Raw genomic sequence first — 20,325 nt, forward strand, 5'->3', positions numbered from 1 at the left:
AGTTGGTAATGAGCTCCTCTCTTCTTTTTGGGAATCGGCCGTCAAACGAAAGCTATTAGTGGATAACTCGGAATGGGTTGCTGTTTTGACAGAAGTTTCTACCTTCAAAATGCCGTCACAGTTAAGACGTATTTTTGCCATGATTTGCGTGTTTGGAGAACCTACTTCGACCCTTGAACTTTAAACAACATTTAAAGAATATTTTATTGAAGATTTTGTAAGAGATAATAATGTAGTAGAAAGTGAAATATTGGCGCTGCGGGAATTTAATCAAATTTAACTTTCCCTCAATACATCTTTAAAACATTTTGGTTTGCCGGAAGTTTCTCTTGCAGACAACCTTACAACTTTAACAACTGACATTGAAGTCGATTTGATATGCGCACAAACATTAAAAGATCAGCTTAATCGAGAACAAAAACACATTTTTGACGAAGTATGTACAATGTTAAATGATGACTGCATATCTGTTAAAGCTGTTTTATTGATGGACCTGGTGGCTCTGGAAAAACATTTCTATATAAAACTCTTACTCACTATATTCGTGGTATTGGAGAAACAGTGATTACCGTAGCTTGGACAGGTATAGCTTCAATTTTGTTGCCAGGCGGGCGAACTGCTCACAGCGTTTTTAAATTCCCCATACCGTTGACTGAATCGTCAGTTTCTTTGGTAAAACCAAACACTAAAGCTGTTCAGGCATTAAAGGCAGCAAAAGCTATTATTTGGGATGAAGCTAGCATGGTACCTGGCAGAGCTCTGTTGTGTTTAGATCGTCTTTTGCGCGATATTCACCAAAATGAGACGCCTTTTGGTGGGAAAATTATTATTCTGGGTGGAGACTTTAGGCAAGTTTTGCCTGTGGTACCGAGAAGTACGCGAACTGGCATAGTTGATAATTGTTTAAAGCGTTGCTCTTTGTGGAAATTTTTTAAATCATTTAAGCTCACAATCAATATGCGTAGTCAAGAACCCGACTATTGTAATTTTCTTTTGCGCATAGGACACGGCGAAGGGCAAGATAATGATCAAATTCTTTTAAAAAACGGAAACCTCATTGACTGGGTTTTCCAACCAAATAATGGAACAATAGAAATCGATAATTTAAAAGTCCGAGCCATATTATATCCAAAAAATGATCAATGTGCCATTATAAACTCGAGTATAGTCGATATGCTACCTGATCAAGAGTGCACATATCTCAGCGGTGATACGATTGTTTCACAAGATTCACAAGATCAGGTAAGATTCCCTGTGGAATTTTTACACTCCCTCAATTTAAGTGGAAATCCGCCGCATAAGCCTCAATTGAAAATTGGAACACAGATAATGTTGGTTCGCAATTTAAGCCCAGCAGAAGGATTGGTGAATGGCACACGACTTATCGTAAAAGAAATGCATCCGAATTGTTTGCACGCGGAAGTGTTATGCGGAGAAGCTCAGGGAAGGCGATTTCTATTGCCTCGTATAAATTTGCAGCCGAGCGAAACCACACTTCCTTTTACGTTGAAGCGCCGCCAATTTCCCATTATAATAGCCTTCGCCATAACAATAAATAAGGCCCAGGGAGGATTGCTTTGCTCACGGCCAACTTTATGTTGCGTTAAGCCGGGTTAGATCCTGGGAAAATATACGAGTTCAAATGGGCAATAACGAAAACTTGACGTTGAATGTAGTTTATAATGAAGTAGTTTAAAAAAAAAAGTTACCGATTTAACTGAAAAAAATTTTAAAAATGTTATATGCATAAGTTCTTACATACCTATTACATATGAATAAAAATATACACTTTTCTAATCATCATAACTTTTAATATATAAAAGTGTCACATATGCTGTTTACTTTCCGTGGGAAAAAAGCCCACCCAATTTTCGGGGGTTACGTACTAGTCTTGTATGATTTCAACAAGCAGAAGTGCTGCCAGACACCTTAAAAATACACAATATAAAACATCGTAGAAGATAATAAATGTATAAAAATAAGAAATTTTATAGTTCGGATCTACATTTATGCATATAATAATAGTAATTAATTAATACTTGATTTGTAGTAAAATATGTTTGTATGCATTTTCAGTTTATGGATTTGTATTTGATGGGTATATTTAGATTTTTATTAAAAAATTGTTTAATACATATGTGTGTATATATTATGATACATACAGTCAGCGTCAAAATAAAGTGTACACAACATATTGTTAAGATTTGACTATTTGGTTACTTATTTTATAATTTCAATTATTTGTTTAAAAAATGTGGTTCGCACTAAAGTAAAATTCATATAAACTAAGGTTTCAAACTTAACACAAAATTTATAAAAAATCTGCAAATGTTCAGCAAAATGTCACAAGTTTTACTAGGAATTTATAGAAAATTTTCAGGTACGCAGTTTTGTAGACTATTGAATTTTAGTGTAATAAATTGCAAGTTTTGAGTACATTAAAAATTACACTGAGTTTTGACAATTTTTTTAGGAAGCGCTCTTGCACATTTTCTCTATTCGACACAATTTTCTTACAAAAAAACATCCTATACCGTAGCAGAAAAAATTGTGAAAAATCAACGGAATTTTGAATGTAGATACTTAAAGCTTGCACTTTATTATACCAAAATGCAATAGTCTACAAAACTGCGTACCTGAAATTTTTCTATAAATTCCTTGTAAAAATTGTGAAATTTTGCTAAACATTTGCAGAACTTGTATAAATTTTGTGTTAAGTTTGAAACCTTAGTTTATATGCATTTTATTTTAGTACGAACCATATTTTTATAAACAAATAATTAAAATTATAAAATAAGTAAACAAATAGTAAAATCTTAACAATATGTGGTGTACACTTTATTTTGACGCTGACAGTATATGTACATTCTTTATTTAAAAAAATAGCGATGCGCAACATATCATTATTTTAATCTTACTAAATATTAAATAATTATTTTTGCGTAAAACTCCTTTCTGCATAGATGGCTTGTGGCCGCGCTTAAAAAAAACCCTCATCAGTTCGCAACCAGCTACACTATCCAAAGTATTAGGTGCGCAACTAGGTGCTCGCTGCTTCTTTGATGCAAATACAATTTTATTCAGAAAAAATGGTTACAAGTGAATCATTGAAGGTATTGCCCATCACTGGCTACTACTTTTTCCCATCTTTATGGTAGATCTCGTATACCGTCGCGGTAAAACTGTTCATCTTTTGAGTCTATCCACGTATCGATCGGAACAGGTGATAATCGAACGGGCAATATCTGGAGAATATGACGGGTTCGGTAGGATTTCCCATTTCAGTGTTTCCAGGTAGGTTTTAATGGGTTTGGCAACGTGAGGCCGAGCGTTGTCATGCTGTATAATCACTTTTTCATGCCTGTTCGCGTATTGCGGCCGCTTCTTGCGCAGTGCTGTTGATGTTTTTGTTGTAGTGGTAAAGAAGCCCGGTCAGTGTATAGTAGTAGTAATACCGGTAGGTTTTAACGGGTTTGGCAACGTGAGGCCGAGCGTTGTCATGCTGTATAATCACTTTTTCATGCCTCTCCGTGTATTGCGGCCGCTTCTTGCGCAGTGCTGTTGTTGTTGTAGCAATAAGATAAGCCTGGTCAGTGTAGAGTAGTAGTAGTATAGGTCGTCTTCGTCGGACTCATCTAAATGTAGGCCCAGGAAACACGCTGTTTTGACAAGTTGGGTTCAGAGGGAGAGGGGTGTTAGATGAGTAGGTTTTAAAGGGCATGTGAATAGGTGGTTAGTGTCGTGCAGGGTGCCTTCACATGCCGGATATAAGTTTGGCAGCCTCTTCTAAGTTACCGGAATTACTCAGGTTTTTCCCGACCAAGGGATGCCGGCCCAGTAAACTAGCCGTGTCTAGTGAACAGCCCATCATCCTTCATGCAGTGCTCGGCTCAATCGCATCAAGTGAAGTCGATACCGATCCTCAGTGGTGGTTTCGCTTGGTTTTAACAGTTCATAATAAATAACACCAACTTGGTCCCACCAAATACATAGCATAACCTTCGTAGCGTGAATATTCGACCGAGGCGACGACGTAGAAGCATGACCGGGCAGTCCGCATGACTTTCTTTTCTTTGGATTGCTGTAATGAAATCATTTTTCATCACCCGCCACTATGCGATGGAGTAACCCTTTCCTCTTTTGCCGCTGGAGCAGTTGTTCACAGGCGAAAAAACGACGTTCAACATCCGTTGGTTTTCATTCATGGCTTCCTTATGAAGTCCTCTGTTTCTGAATAATTCCCAAAGCATGCAATTGCTTGGAAATTGGAAGCAAGAGTTGTATTTGCGAATATCTTGTAGAAAACGTTTAGACTCGTCAAACATTCCTGACGTCAAACTTAGCGACACCTTTCCGTTGCAGCAACACATTCCTGGAGCTTCATTTAGAAATTTTTTTGCATTACAATGTGAACAAATCATATCCATTAGACTAATAGTAATATTTGGATGTGAACTATAGTCCAACGTTGGGTCGTAATTAAAAGCTGCATTATGCATATCAAAATTAAAATCTCTGCGTGATGCAAGATGTGCCATACGATTTTGTTCCATCCGAGTATGGCGCTGTCATGTAGCATGAAAGTCTGTTTTCGTGTTGCTGTTCACTCTTGTTTTATTTTGCATCTTTCTTTCTCTTTGCCCCAGTGGATTGTCTTGATAATGTAGATTTTCTTCTTGTCGGCATATTGTGATCTCGTGAAACGAATCTGCATGGAGTAAATAAAAGTCTCATATTTTAAAAACTTTTGTAGAAATGAGACAATAGCGTGAGTAGTTGGTCTTGAATCTGCATTCCATTCATATATCTATATATATATAATTTTTCATTCCAGTTATTTGGTTGACTCGAATGCTTTTTTCAGGTATTATTTTAATGAACAGCTTATATGGATTATGAAGTCTAGAGTGTGCTATAAATAGTGGGAAATAGGAAAAACTAAGATTAAACCCGCGGCCCCGCTCGCGTAAGAGTAGTTTTGAGGGATTTAGGATATGTATATAAAAGAATTACAAACAATAATTTCATAGAAAATATTTTTTTATTAATAACCATAATATTACATTACCCGGCATCCGTTGTTGTTGTTGTTGTTGTTGTTGTTGTTGTTTTAACAGCATAGGTAGCCCTGTCTGTGTAAGCATATCATCGGTCGTCTTCGTCTAGCTCATCTAGGGATAGGCCCAGGAAACATGCTGTTGCGACGGGATAGGTCCAGAGGGAGAGGGGGGTTAGATGAGTCGGTTTGAGGGGGCATGTGAAGAGGTGGTTAGTGTCGTGCGGGGTACCTTCACATGCCGGACATGTGTTTGGTATGTCGGGGTCGATTCTGGATATGTAGGAGTTTAACCTGCTACAGTATCCAGAACGTAATTGTGCCAGTGTTACACGAGTCTCACGGGGAAGCTGGAGCTCTTCATCTGCGATAGGTGGTGGTTGGACTCCGATTACGGCATTCACAGGACGGGAGTTCATGAAGGTGGTAACGGTCTCCCGGTGAATGTCGTTTATTGACTGTCTACATACTGTCTGGTCCAGAAGGTTTCGGTCAGTTTTGTCCTGGATTTCGTCAGCGTAGTCTAAGAAGTGTCTCCTGACGTATCTGGGAGGCGACTCAGGCTCAAGCAGATGTCTGCAGGGGTAAAACCTGCGGTAACATCCCAGCAGGAACTGCTTGCTGAGCAGTTTGTTATGCTCCGCTACTGGGAGCATTTGTGCCTCGTTGTGAAGATATTGTATGGGAGATATCAGGAGGCACCCGGTCGCTGTCCGAATGGCGGTATTTTGACATGTCTGTAGCTTTGTCCACTGCGAATCACTAGTTCCAGGCGACCAGACAGGCGCAGCATAGTTGAGAACCGGCGGGCCAATTGCCTTAAATGTCGAAAGCAACAGTTCTTTGTCTTTGCCCCAAGTGCTACCGGCCAGCGATTTGAGGACCTTGTTGCGATTTTGGACTTTTGTGGCAATTGCGGTTGTATGCGCAGAGAAGGAGAGCAAGCTGTCAAAGGTTATACCCAAAATTTTGGGGTTATTTACCGTCGGAATTGGTGTGTCGTCGACTTTTACCTTAAGGGACAGTTTGACCTCCTTTGCCCAGGTGGTGAAGAGGGTCGCCGTGGACTTGGTGGGGGAAAGTTGGAGATTCCTCGCAGTGAAAAACACAGGCCATCGATGTCATTGCCCGACGCCATTATCGTGCAGTCGTCAGCGTATGAGATCAGGGAAACTCCCGCTGGTGGTTGGGGGAGCTTCGAGATGTAGAAGTTAAAAAGCAAGGGAGAAAGGACACCACCCTGCGGTACACGTTGCTTAATCTTCGTCTGCTTTGATATTTGATCTCGAAAAATCACTGACGAGTGCCGACCGCTCAGGTAGTTCGCGGACCACCTCTTCAGCCCTGACGGGAGTATCGACTGATAAATATCATCTAGTAGCGTGGAATGGCTGACTGTATCGAAAGCCTTCTTTAGATCCAACGCTACTAGGACAGTCCTCTCGCAGGGGCGGTTTTGGTTAAGCCCGCGATTTATTTGGGCGTTTATGGCGGTGAGTGCAGTGGTGGTGCTGTGCACTCGTCGGAATCCGTGCTGATGTGGGGCTGGGGCCAGGTGTGTCGTGTAGAGTGGGAGTAGGAGGGCTTCAAGTGTCTTCACTACTGGGGAAAGGAGAGTTATCGGCCGATAAGACTCCCCTTGGTGGGCGGGTTTCCCAGGTTTCAGTAGTGGGACCACTCTCCCTGCTTTCCACTTGTCAGGGATGATGAGAGTGGCCACGGACAAATTGAAAACCCTTGTGAGGAATCCTACTCCCAGGGGTCCCAGATGCTTCAGCATCAGCGCGTTTAATCCGTGAGGGCCAAGGGCTTTCGATGATTTCGATTTGTTGATGGCCCCTGAACCTCATCACCGGAGAAAGTAAGTGGCGCACTGTCGTTCGTCAGTTTGTGCAGCCTTCTGGTAACACGACGTTTGGTTCTGTCGCCCGGAGGATGCAGTATGAAAAGCCGGCTAAAATAGCTCGCGCATCTCTTCGGGTCCGACGAAGTGCAACCGTTGAAGGTGATAGCCACCTTGTCGTTGTGCTTCGTCGGGTTCGACAGGGACCTAACGGTGGACCAGAGCTTACTCACCCCAGAGGTGAGGCTACAGGTCTTCAGGTGCTCAACCCATTTGGTCCGCTTATGTTGATTTACCAGTTGCCTGATCTCCAAATTGAGATCTCTTATGCGGGGATCCCCGGGATCGGCCTGGCGTATGTGGTCACGCTCGTTTGCTAAACTGGATGCTTCGGCTGGGAAATGAGGACGAATGTTCTTATAACTTCCAGCTGGAATGAAGCGAGCCGCAGCAGCTGTGAGCACCTTGCGGAATGCGCGTTCGCCCACGCGCACATCAGTGGGGATGGGAAGAGCGGCGAAGGTGTCCTCGGTGAATTCCGTGAAGCCGGCCCAATTAGCTTTTTTAAAGTTAAAACAGGACCGGTGATTCGCGGAAACGAAGTCGGCAGGTCTCTCAATCGAGACGATAATGGGCAAGTGGTCTGATGCAAGCGATAGCATAGGTCGCCACGTTATGCTATTTATCAGACCAGCGCTAGCAATTGTTAGGTCAGGCGAGCTGCTGCAATTGCCCACTGCCCTGGTGGGGGCTTCGTCGTTCACTGTGCTGAATGTCGAGTCGTCTATCTGCTCTGCCAGTTGCTGTCCCCTACGATCATTTGGCAGGCTTGAATGCCAAAGATCGTGATGCGCATTAAAGTCACCTACAACCAATCGGTTTTCACCTCTGATGAGCGCACCTATATCAGGGTGATATCCTGCCGGGCAGCAGATGACAGGGGGTATATATATGTTAAATAGTTCGAGCTCGGAATCGCCTGACCGGACAGCTATGCTTTGACATTCTAAGGTGCTGTCCCTGCGGTCGACTCCTTCATCGATGAGACGATACCGCACTGTGTGGTGGACTAGAAACGTTATAGCCATCCCTGGTGATCAGAGATGACCTAGCGTGCAGCTTTGTTTCTTGGACCGCAGCTATTTTAATACTGTGCCGGCTCATAAAGTCAACTATCTCGTCGACCTTACTCGTAAGTCCGTTGCAGTTAAACTGGAGAAGCTTGAAGCTTCTCGGTGAGGTTTGTGTAATTCGGGGGGTGAGGGACGCGTGGGGTTGTCTACGTTGGACCTGCTGCGGAATCCACTGTGGTTGTTGCGGCCTGATGGTGGTGGGCGGCCGCGCCTCCGGGTTCGGTGGTGGGTGCAGAGCTCTGCAGCAGGGGGCAACGTAGGCAGTTGTCCACTCACGGGTGGTGCGCAGGCCGGAACATCTCCGAAAATGGCACCAGCCATTGCAGGAATTGCATCCCGGCATCCGTTGCCATCCTCGTTGAGTAAAATCAAAACAACCAATCAGAAAAATATCAAGCAAAATTATTTTTATTAATTTTCTATCTCAAACCGTTTTTGAACTTTGCATTTGGGTCATAGTTGAACAGCTTATGCGGCTTATAAAGCCTAGAGTGTGCTATAAATAGTGGGAAATAGGAAAAACTAAGATTTTTTAGCAAATATTCGATTATTAGTGACGAATGAGAGTGGTGGCGCGTCCTGGGGTCTGTGGGAAGGGAGTTCCATCATAAAAACATGCCTATAACCTTCATTGGGTGAAAATATGAATGTATAAAAATTTTTAACGTCATTTGGAGTTGTCGTTTCGTAGTGATGCGCGGACAACGTACAGACATTCACCTTTATAGTATAGATATATACATAGGTATATGTATTTGATTTAAAAAAACAGAGCCGCAGGCGCAGATTTGGAATAAAACATCGCGCGATTTATAATTTGAAATTTTCACTATTATTAATATCTGATATATTTGTTTATACATACATATATATATGTTTTATTTAACAAAAAAAAAGCGCTGATGGTAAAAATTCGGAATAAAAATACCGGAATTTTCACTATATTATTAATATTTGATACATATATATATATATATAAGTTATATTAAAAAAAATTTCGTTATTGTAATAGTACAGTGTGTGGAAATTATGTTCCTATGTTGCTTCGTTTTATTTCGCGTTCACATTGTTTTCTTTTCTTCTGGCAGCACTCAATTTCAGCGATTCTTTTTAGTTATTGTTAATTTGGCTGGCATATTTGGAGTTTGCAACTTCAAAATGCAATTTAAATTGTTAATTTATGACATATATCAATAATAAGTGTTAGAAACGTTTGTGTATGTTACACAGTTTTAATAATTATTAAAATACATGTGATAAGTGCACTTATTATATCAAAATTTGGTGAAGGTAAAAGACAAATTTTATTAACAAATAACTTAAAAACTAAATAAGCCAAATAAGCACTAAATCAACATCTCCTGTGAATTTCATTGATTTTATTGGAAAATTCGTAATATTTCTCTCAAAACAAGGCAACACTATACTCTTTTCAATTCGTATGAATAGTTATTCTCGTTTAAAATAGAAACTGATCATATTTGTAAATGGACTTGCATTTAATGTTCAGGGAAATATTTCGAATATAAGTATGAAAATAAGAAAAAACACGGCTGGGATTCGCAATAATGTATATTGGGCAATTTTTGGCAGATTTACGGCGGCCGCCGTAGCCGAATGAGTTGGTGCGTGACTACCATTCGGAATTCACAGAGAGAACGTTGGTTCGAATCTCGGTGAAACTCCAAAATTGAGAAAAACATTTTTCTAATAGCGGTCGCCCCTCGGCAGTCAATGGCAAATCTCCGAGTGTATTTCTGCCATGAAAATGCTCCTCATAAAAATATCTGCCGTTCGGAGTCGGCTTAAAACTGTAGGTCCCTCCATTTGTGGAATAACATCAAGACGCGCACCACAAATAGGAGGAGGAGCTCGGCCAAACACCCAAAAAGGGTGTACGGGCCAATTATATATATATATATGTATATATATAATGTCTTTATGAATGATACTTAGTGGAGAGGTTAAGGAACAATCTTTGTAATTCCAAATTATTCGGGAAATAATTTGGTAATTCTTTGCCTTCAAAATGCCCTCGGTAACTTCACTATAACTTGCCACATTACACTATATATTTTATACACGCGTGTTTTTACTTATTTTTATCCTTATATTCGAATTATTTTTATTAAAATCAAATGCAAATGCATTTGTCCATACAATCACTTTCCAATTTTAAGCGCGATTAAGAAGAAGATTGGAATGACAACAGTATGGTGTTGCCGGATGCCTGCAAATGAAAACAAAAATATGAACAAAAATTAAGTATTTGAGTTTAGTGTTAATGATGGAGATGGAGGTTATTTTGCCTCCTTACTACATACACGCATATGACGTTTTAATTTTGGGTTCAATGGTTTTAACACGGAAAGGAGTTCTACGCAAAACTACTGTGGATTGCGTAGCCGGAGTTGGACTGATGAGGGTTATTTTTTTGAAAGGAAACGAGTTTTTTAATAAAGACAACTACGACCACCCTATTTGTTTTGCAGATAGTCGAGTTTTTGTGGAGAAATTCTGTTTATAAAAAGCATGAGGACCCATTTGTAAAACTGATCGAAGCAATACAATACACTTACTTATAAACCGTAATTTTTTGACTTTTAATAACTTTATTATTTTTAGTGATACGCTTAATATCATTGTTTTTAAGTTTAAATGAGTTGTATGCTTTTATTTTCAAAAATATTTCTCAATTTTAAATTACAGCAAAAATTTCTGCAGTTTTACAATCAACCTTCCACTGAACATCCCTGCATACGAACTTCGTTTTTATTTCAGGTGTGTGGCAACACCTACTTTTCGCTAAATTACAGAACTTTAACATTAGTTTACTTAAAAACTATTGTATAAGCCTCCAGCAGGTGCGGTTTTCAGTTTTAAGATGGGGATACCCTCTATCACCGCCCTTTTAACGTTTTTTCAAAGCAATAGACATTATACTAAATATTTCCCTTAAGCTTCGATGAGTTGTATGTTTTTATTTTCAAAAATATTTCTTAATTTTAAATTACAGCCAAAAATACTGCAGTTTTACAATCAACCTTCCACTGAACATCCCTGCATACGAACTTCGTTTTTATTTCAGGTGTGTGGCAACACCTACTTTTCGCTAAATTACAGAACTTTAACACTAAATTCCTTATAAACTATAAGCCTCCGGAGAGTGCGGTTTTCAGATTTAAGATGAGGATACATCCCTTTAACCCTCCCTTTTAACCATTTTTTCAAAGCAATAGACATACTAAATATTTCCTAAAACACGGATGTGTGTGTATATTTTTTGAATTTAAGTGAAGTTTAGAAAACTATATATGATAATATGCCTAACTATAGTAAAGTTCCCGAGGACAAATCATCCGGAGTAATTGGTATCAGGTTGTTCCTGAACCACTCCCTAACATCTCCAGCAAGTTTCATTAAATAAGTCATTATACTTTGTCTAAAATTGTAGATGTAACGTTTTATAAACCCGACCCTATTTGATTTCAAAGCTTGTAAAATTGACCAACAATTATCTTGTATGATTTCAACAAGCAGAAGTGCTGCCAGACACCTTAAAAATACACAATATAAAACATCGTAGAAGATAATAAATGTATAAAAATAAGAAATTTTATAGTTCGGATCTACATTTATACATATAATAATAATAATTAATTAATACTTGATTTGTAGTAAAATATGTTTGTATGCATTTTCAGTTTATGGATTTGTATTTGATGGGTATATTTAGATTTTTATTAAAAAATTGTTTAATACATATGTGTGTATATATTATGATACATACAGTCAGCGTCAAAATAAAGTGTACACAACATATTGTTAAGATTTGACTATTTGGTTACTTATTTTATAATTTCAATTATTTGTTTAAAAAATGTGGTTCGCACTAAAGTAAAATTCATATAAACTAAGGTTTCAAACTTAACACAAAATTTATAAAAAATCTGCAAATGTTCAGCAAAATGTCACAAGTTTTACTAGGAATTTATAGAAAATTTTCAGGTACGCAGTTTTGTAGACTATTGAATTTTAGTGTAATAAATTGCAAGTTTTGAGTACATTAAAAACTACACTGAGTTTTGACAATTTTTTTAGGAAGCGGTCTTGCACATTTTCTTTATTCGACACAATTTTCTTACAAAAAAAACATCCTATACCGTAGAAGAAAAAATTGTGAAAAATCAACGGAATTTTGAATGTAGATACTTAAAGCTTGCACTTTATTATACCAAAATGCAATAGTCTACAAAACTGCGTACCTGAAATTTTTCTATAAATTCCTTGTAAAAATTGTGAAATTTTGCTAAACATTTGCAGAACTTGTATAAATTTTGTGTTAAGTTTGAAACCTTAGTTTATATGCATTTTATTTTAGTACGAACCATATTTTTATAAACAAATAATTAAAATTATAAAATAAGTAAACAAATAGTCAAATCTTAACAATATGTGGTGTACACTTTATTTTGACGCTGACAGTATATGTACATTCTTTATTTAAAAAAATAGCGATGCGCAAGATATCATTATTTTAATCTTACTAAATATTAAATAATTATTTTTGCGTAAAACTCCTTTCTGCATAGATGCCTTCTGGCCGCGCTTAAAAAAAAAACCCTCATCAGTTCGCAACCAGCTACACTGCCGGAAATATTAGGTGCGCCACTAGGTGCTCGCTGCTTTTTTGATGCAAATACAACTCTATTCAGAAAAATGGTTACAAGTGAATCATTGAAAGTATTGCCCATCACTGGCTACTACTTTTTCCCATCTTTATGGTAGATCTCGTATACCGTCGCGGTACTCATCTAAAGGTAGGCCCAGGAAACATGCTGCTTTGACAAGTTGGGTCCAGAGGGAGAGGGGTGTTAGATGAGTAGGTTTTAAAGGGCATGTGAATAGGTGGTTAGTGTCGTGCAGGGTGCCTTCACATGCCGGACATAAGTTTGGCAGCCGGTTCTAAGCTACCGGAATTACTCAGGGTTTTCCCGACCAAGGGATGCCGGCCCAGTAAACTAGCCCTGTCTAGTGAACAGCCCATCATCCTTCGTGCAGTGCTCGGCTCAATCGCATCAAGTGAAGTCGATACCGATCCTCAGTGGTGGTTTCGCTTGGTTTTAACAGTTCATAATAAATAACACCAACTTGGTCCCACCAAATACATAGCATAACCTTCGTAGCGTGAATATTCGACCGAGGCGACGACGTAGAAGCATGACCGAGCAGTCCGCATGACTTTCTTTTCCTTGGATTGCTGTAATGAAACCATTTTTCATCACCGGTCACGATGCAATGGAGTAAACCTTTCCTCTTTTGCCGCTGGAGCAGTTGTTCACAGGCGAAAAAACGACGTTCAACATCCGTTGGTTTTCATTCATGGCTTCCTTATGAAGTCCTCTGTTTCTGAATAATTCCCAAAGCATGCAATTGCTTGGAAATGGATTGGCGGTAACTCCTAATACTGAAGCAAGCACTTCTTGCGTTTGACACGGATCCTCATTGAGCAATGCCACCAATTCAGCGTCGTCGAAGGTTTTTGGCCTTTCTGTTGTTGTTGTTGTTGTTGTAGCAGTAACTTTGCCCTTCAGTTTAGTGTAATCACCGGTCGTCTTTGTCTAGCTCATCTAACGGTAGGCCCTTCCTGGGCAGATGGGCATGTGAAAAGGTGGTTAGTGTCGTGCGGGGTGCCTTCACTTGCTGGACATACATATATTTAGTATGTCGGGGTCGATTCTGGATAAGTAGGAGTTAAATCTGCTACAGTATCTAGAACGTAATTGTACCAAACTTACGCAGGACTCTCGGGGAAGTTGGAGCTTTTGTTTGTTAACAGTAATAGTAGCCCCGCCAGTGTCGGGTATATCACCTGTCATCTTCGACTAGCTTATCTAGGGCTAGGCCCAGGAAACATGCTGTTTCGACGGGATAGGTCCAGAGGGAGATTGGTGTTAGATGAGTCGGTTTTAGGGGGCATGTGAAAAGGTGGTTAGTGTCGTGCGGGGTGCCTTCACATGCCGGACATATGTTTGGTATGTCGGGGTCGATTCTGGATAGGTAGGAGTTTAACCTGCTACAATATCCAGAACGTAATTGTGCCAGTGTTACACGTGTCTCACGAGGAAGCTGGAGCTCTTCATCTGCTGTAGGTGGTAGTTGGAGTGCGATTACGGCATTCACAGGACGGGAGCTTAAGAAGTTGGTGACGGTCTCCCGGTTAATGTCGTTTATTGACTGTCTAAATACTGTCAGGTCCAGTAGATTCCGGTCAGTTTTGTCTTGGATTTCGTCAGCGTAGTCTAAGAGATGTCTCCGGACGTGCCTGGGAGTCGGCTCAGGCTCAAGCAGATGTCTACAGGGATGAAACCTGCGGTAACATTTCAGGAGGAACTGCTTGCTGAGCAGTTTGTTATGCTCCGCTACTGGGAGCATTTGTGCCTCGTTGTGAAGATATTGTATGGGAGATATCAGGAGGCACCCGGTCGCTGTCCGAATGGCAGTATTTTGCCATGTCTGAAGTTTTGTCCACTGCGAATCACTAGTTCCAGGCGACCAGACAGGCGCTGCATAGCTTAGAACCGGCCGGCCAATTGCCTTAAATGTCGAAAGCAACAGTTCTTTGTCTTTGCCCCAAGTGCTACCGGCCAGCGATTTGAGGACCTTGTTGCGATTTTGGACTTTTGTGGCAATTGAGGTTGTATGCGCTGAGAAGGAGAGCAAACTGTCAAAGGTTACACCCAAGATTTTGAGGTTGTTTACCGTCGGAATTGGTGTGTCGTCGACTTTTACCTTAAGGGACAGTTTGACCTCCTTTGTCCAGGTGGTGAAGAGGGTCGCCGTGGATTTAGCGGGGGAAAGTTGGAGATTTCTCGCAGTGAAAAAGCGGAAAAGGTCGGTAAGGAAATTGTTCACTTCGGTCACTCAGGCTATCGATATCATTGCCCGACGCCATTATCATACAGTCGTCAGCGTATGAGATCAGGGAAACTCCCGCTGGTGGTTGGGGGAGCTTCGAGATGTAGAAGTAGATCAGTATGGGAGAAAGGACACCACTCTGCGGTACACCTTGCTTTATCTTCCTCTGTTTTGATGCTTGATTTCGAAAAATCACTGACAAGTGACGACCTGTCAAATAGTTTGCGGATCACCTCTTCAGCCCTGGCGGGTGTGTCCACTGATAAATATCATCTAGTAGCGTGCAGTGGCTGACTGTATTGAAAGCCTTTTTCAGGTCCAACGCTACTAGGACAGTCCTCTCGCAGGGGCGGTTTTGGTTAAGCCCGCGTTTTATTTGGGCGTTTGTGGCGGTGAGTGCAGTGGTGGTGCTATGCACTCGTCGGAAGCCGTGCTGATGTGGGGCTGGGGCCAGGTGTTTCGTGAAGAGTGGGAGTAGGAGGGCTTCAAGTGTCTTCACTACTGGGGAAAGGAGAGTTATTGGCCGATAAGGTTCCCCTTGGTTGGCGGGTTTCCCAGGTTTCAGTAGTGGGACCACTCTCCCTGCTTTCCACTTGTCAGGGATGATGAGAGTGGCCAACGACAGATTGAAGACCCTTGTGAGAAATGCTACTCCCAAAGGTCGCAGGTGCTTCAGCATTTGCGCGTTTAATCCGTCAGGGCCAATGGCTTTCGATGATTTCGATTTGTTGATGGCCCCTGAACCTCATCACCGGAGAAAGTAAGTAGCGCACTGTCGTTCGTCAGTTTGTGCAGCTTTCTGGTAGCACGACGCTTGGATCTGTCGGCCGCTCGCTTGCCACGCTGGCTGCTTCGGCTGGGAAATGAGGACGGATGTCGTTAAAGCTTCCAGTTGGGATGAAGCGATCCGCAGAAGCTGTGAGCACCTTGCGGAATGCGCGTTAACCTGCGCGCACATCGGTGGGGATGGGAAGAGCGGCGAAGGTGTCCTCGATGAATTCCGTGAAGCCGGCCCAATTAGCTTTTTTAAAGTTTAAATAGGACCGGTGGTTCGCGGAACCAAAGTCCGCAGGTCTCTCAATCGTGACGATAATGGGCAAGTTGTCTGATGCAAGCGATAGCATAGGTCGCCATGTTATGCTATTTATCAGACCCGCGCTAGCTATTGTTTGATCAGGCGAGCTGCTACAATTGCCCACTACCTTGCTGGGGGCTTCGTCGTTCACAGTGCTGAATGTCGAATCGTCTATTTGCTCTGCCAATTGCTGTCCCCTACGATCATTTGGCAGGCTTGAATGCCAAAGATCGTGATGCGCATTGAAGTCACTTACAATCAATCGGTTTTCACCCTTGATGAGCGCACCTATATCAGGGTGATATCCTGCCGGGCAACAGCTGACAGGGGGTACATAAATGTTAAAAATTTCGAGCTCGGAATCGCCTGTCCGGACAGCTATGCCTTGGTATTCTAAGGGGATGTCCCTGCGGTCGATCCCTTCATCAATGAGACAATTCTGCACTGTGTGGTCTACTATAAACGCTAGGCCACCACCATTGTCTCGCTCGCGATCATGTCTGTGCACGTTATAGCTATCCCTGGAGATCAGAGATGACCTAGTGTGCAGCTTGGTTTCCTGGACCGCAGCTATTGCGATACTGTGCCGGCTCATGAAGTCAACTATCTCGTGGACCTTGCTCGTGAGTCCGTTACAGTTGAATTGAAGAAGCTTGAACCTTCTGGGTGATGTCTTTGTAACTCGGGGGGTGAGGGACGCATGGGTTGCCTACGTTGGGCTTGCTGTGCAATTCTCTGTAGTTGTTGCGGCCTGATGATGGTGGGCGGCCGCGCCACGAGTGGCGGTTGCGGGTGCAGTGGAGGCATTAGACGCCTGCTGGCGAGAGCAACACGAGGCCACATACCGTTTGGTCCACTCCCTATGTGTCTTAAGGCCTTAACAGGTCTAAAGGTGGCTCCAGCCGTTGCACTTGTTGCACCTTACCGAGGTGGAGTTCGGGTGGAGCCGTTTAGGGCTTCCCTTGGTTGGGAAAATGAAAGAGGGAAATCAACACTTCCCGCAAATGACGATTATTCGGCACAAAATCAGACATTTTCTTATAAGCAAAAGTATATGATACCAAAATAAAATCACTAATATGTCGAAGCAGTTTGTTTACCATATGCCTAAGCTTGGTTTATGACGTTTAGGTTATGTTACAATAGAATCGACTAGCAAACACTGCTGTCGACATCTATTGACAAACAGCGGGAACTTAGTTGCTCACCTAATATAGGTTCTCAAAAAAGTCTGGCGGTATTTTTATTGAATTTTCAATTGTTCATAAAATTGGTTATAATAATGCGATTTAAGTCAAATATGCGCCGTTTTGTTCGATGACGAGTTCCCAACGAGATGCCAACTTCATAATGCCCCTCTTATAGAAGCTCGCTTCCCTATTGTCAAAAAACTCGGAGAGCCAATTTTCACAGGACTCTCTTGTGGACAACTTCCGACTACCAAGCTCGTTCGCCATGGACAGAAATAGGTGGTAATCACTTGGTGCGAGATCCGGACTATACGGTGGATGCAAAAGAACCTCCCATCCGAGCTCCCGGAGCTTCTGGCGCGTCACCAAAGATGTGTGTGGCTTGGCGTTGTCCTGATGGAAGACAATTCGGCCTCTGTTGATCAAAGATGGTCTCTTCTGCACGAGTGCTGCATACAAGCGGTCCAGTTGTTGGCAGTACAGGTCCGAATTGAGCGTTTGGCCATAGGGGAGCAGCTCATAGTGGATTATTCCCTGCCAATCCCACCAAACACACAGAAGATTCTTCCTGGCCGTCAATCCAGGCTTGGCCACCGTCTGGGCAGCTTCACCGCTTTTCGACCACGACCGTTTGCGCTTCACGTTGTCGTAAGTGACCCACTTTTCATCGCCAGTCACCATCCGCTTCAAAAACGGGTCGATTTTGTTGCGATTCAGAAGCGATTCGCATGCATCCATACGGGCAAAAACGTTTTTTTGCGTCAAGTCGTGTGGCACCCATACATCGAGCTTCTTTTTGAATCCAAGTTTCTTCAAATGGGAAATACCGCAAGACTTTTTTGCCAAACTTTATTTTTACATAAAACGTCTCTCTGCGTAGGCGGCCTTCGACCGCGCTTCAAAAAATAAGCATCATTCATCGGCAGTATTTTCACAGTATTTTTGCGTGAATTTGACTTGTAGCTGTTTTTCTAAAATGGAACTAATATTGTATTTAAATATTGTTACAAATTTTCTTACGTTAAAATTCAAATGAATATCTTACAATAACTCCTCTGATCACTAGGTTGTCAAACAAAATACACAAATTAATGCAACACACTTGCTTTACTTTAGTTCCAACATTTTACTTTACATGTACTTGTCCAATTTAAGAGTGAATCACTCTATTACTTTTTGTTTATTCGCTTACAGGTTCAATTTTTAGTACCCCATGCGGATGCACCAATGCTTATATATATATATATATATATATATATATATACATATCTATATATATCTATATATATTTTATATATTATATATATATATACATATATGGGACGTTCCACGTCAACCGGTACACTAGCCGGTCCAAAATTCTATGGGACCGATTTTGAAGCCCAAGGTCTCAAAATGATCGTCTGAATGTCCACTATTGAAAGCCGTCTGGCCCATTGAGAAATTCAATATGGCGTTCAAATTATGGCGTCTAAGCTGGCTAAAAATTTGAGTTTATTTAAAATCTTGTGTGCTCCTAAGAAAACCAGGAGCAATGAAAAAAAGTAATACTGATTCTTTGTGTTCTTAGGGTCGCAGATTACGATTTCGGAAGCAGATTTCCAAAATTCAAAATGGCGGATCCAATATGGCTTATTGGCCTGTAATTGGATACCACGCTCGGGGTCTTCCCTGGCTTTTGTATAAGGATGATTTCAGCAACTTTCCATTGAATTTGGAAATACTCTTGTTTTATCATCGCGTTAAATATAATGGTGAGGAATTTGTATCCACATTTGGGCAGTTCTTTTAAAACCTTACTAGTTATTAGATCGTAACCTGGCGCCTTTTTGGTTTTGAGAGTTTTGGTTGCTGCGTATCTAACTTCTTTCCAGGTAAATCGTACAGTCGGAAAATCCATTTGAAACGGAGCTGAGAGAAATTCGTTAACTTCTGAGTCTACCTCCGCACTTTGACTCGGAAATGGTTGGAAAACATTTGATAGAGGTTTGGCAAACTCTATTGCTTTTTGTTTATCAGTTTTTGCCCAATCTCCATTACACGTTTTTATCGCTGCGTTGTGAGGCGTTGGTTGTGAGATCTTTTTCGTTGCCTTCCAGAGTGAGTAGTCAGTAGCTTCCGTAGGTGACAAGTTGGATAAGTATTCATGCAGTTCTGAGTTTTTTGCGTCTCCTATAGTGTTTTTTAATTATTTTGTGAGCTTATTTAATATAGTTTTTTTTTGTCGTTCCTGTTTCTGGTGCTTTGCCGTATGCGCCGAAGCTTGCGTTTTTCTGATATCAAAATTTTGACGTGATCGTTAATGTGCGCTTCAGCGTGAGTGTGCTTAATTTCCGGCGTAGCGGTCCACTTAGCTCTTTGAATGCAGTTGTTGAAAATCTCAACGGCCGTGTCCAGATCAGAGTTGGATTTTAGTGGAATATTTAGGCACAGTGTATCCTCGACTAGTTCTTTAAAGTATTCCCAGTTTGTCATTTTATTGTGTAGCTTTGGTGTCATTTCCTTTTTTTGAAAACAAGAGTTTATTGTTAACAGCAAAGGTGAGTGGTCTGATGAGAGATCTAGACATGTGTCTATGGAGACCTGGTTTTTAGATACACCTTTGCATATGAAAAAATCTATAATATCCGGTGTTTTATTTGGGTCACTAGGCCAGTAAGTGGTTTGTCCTGTTGAGACGTGGAATAATTTATTGACCTGCATTGCTTTGAGGAGTTCGCGCTCTCTTGGAGTTATTAAGCGCGAGCCCCATTGCGGATGTTTCGCATTGTAGTCGCCACCTGCTATAAATCTAGGTCCCAACGATTTGAAATACCTTTGGTATTCAACGCTTTTTATTGATTGATTTGGAGTGCAGTACACAGAAGCAATCACAAGAGAGCTCTTTCCATCTGTGACTGTTATAGCAGACGACTGTAGATTGTAATTTTTAGTGTTTCCATGAACCATATGCGCAATATTATTTTTGATTAAGATGGCTGTGCCTCCTCTTGCTGTACCAGCAGGATGATTTGTGTGGTATAAATCATATTTTGGAATTTTTACGTAACATTTGTCTGTCAAGTGTGTTTCAGATATTAACATTATGTCAATATTTTTATCTGCTAGAA

At 41.2% G+C, this 20,325-nt stretch overlaps 1 protein-coding gene across 1 annotated transcript in view; it reads left to right on the forward strand.

The window, feature by feature from the left end:
* Positions 1-3,239: 3,239 nt before the first annotated feature.
* LOC129251342 (5'-nucleotidase domain-containing protein 3) overlaps positions 3,240-20,325 on the forward strand; it is a 90,719-nt gene continuing 73,633 nt past the window's right edge. The window contains exon 1 of the mRNA XM_054890739.1: positions 3,240-3,294. Coding sequence (XP_054746714.1) covers positions 3,255-3,294 — 40 coding nt within the window. The 5' untranslated portion in view covers positions 3,240-3,254. The remainder of the gene's footprint in view (positions 3,295-20,325) is intronic.

This window comes from Anastrepha obliqua, unplaced genomic scaffold (genome assembly GCF_027943255.1).
Source record: "Anastrepha obliqua isolate idAnaObli1 unplaced genomic scaffold, idAnaObli1_1.0 ptg000012l, whole genome shotgun sequence".
In the NCBI taxonomy this organism is placed as follows: Eukaryota; Metazoa; Arthropoda; class Insecta; order Diptera; family Tephritidae; genus Anastrepha; species Anastrepha obliqua.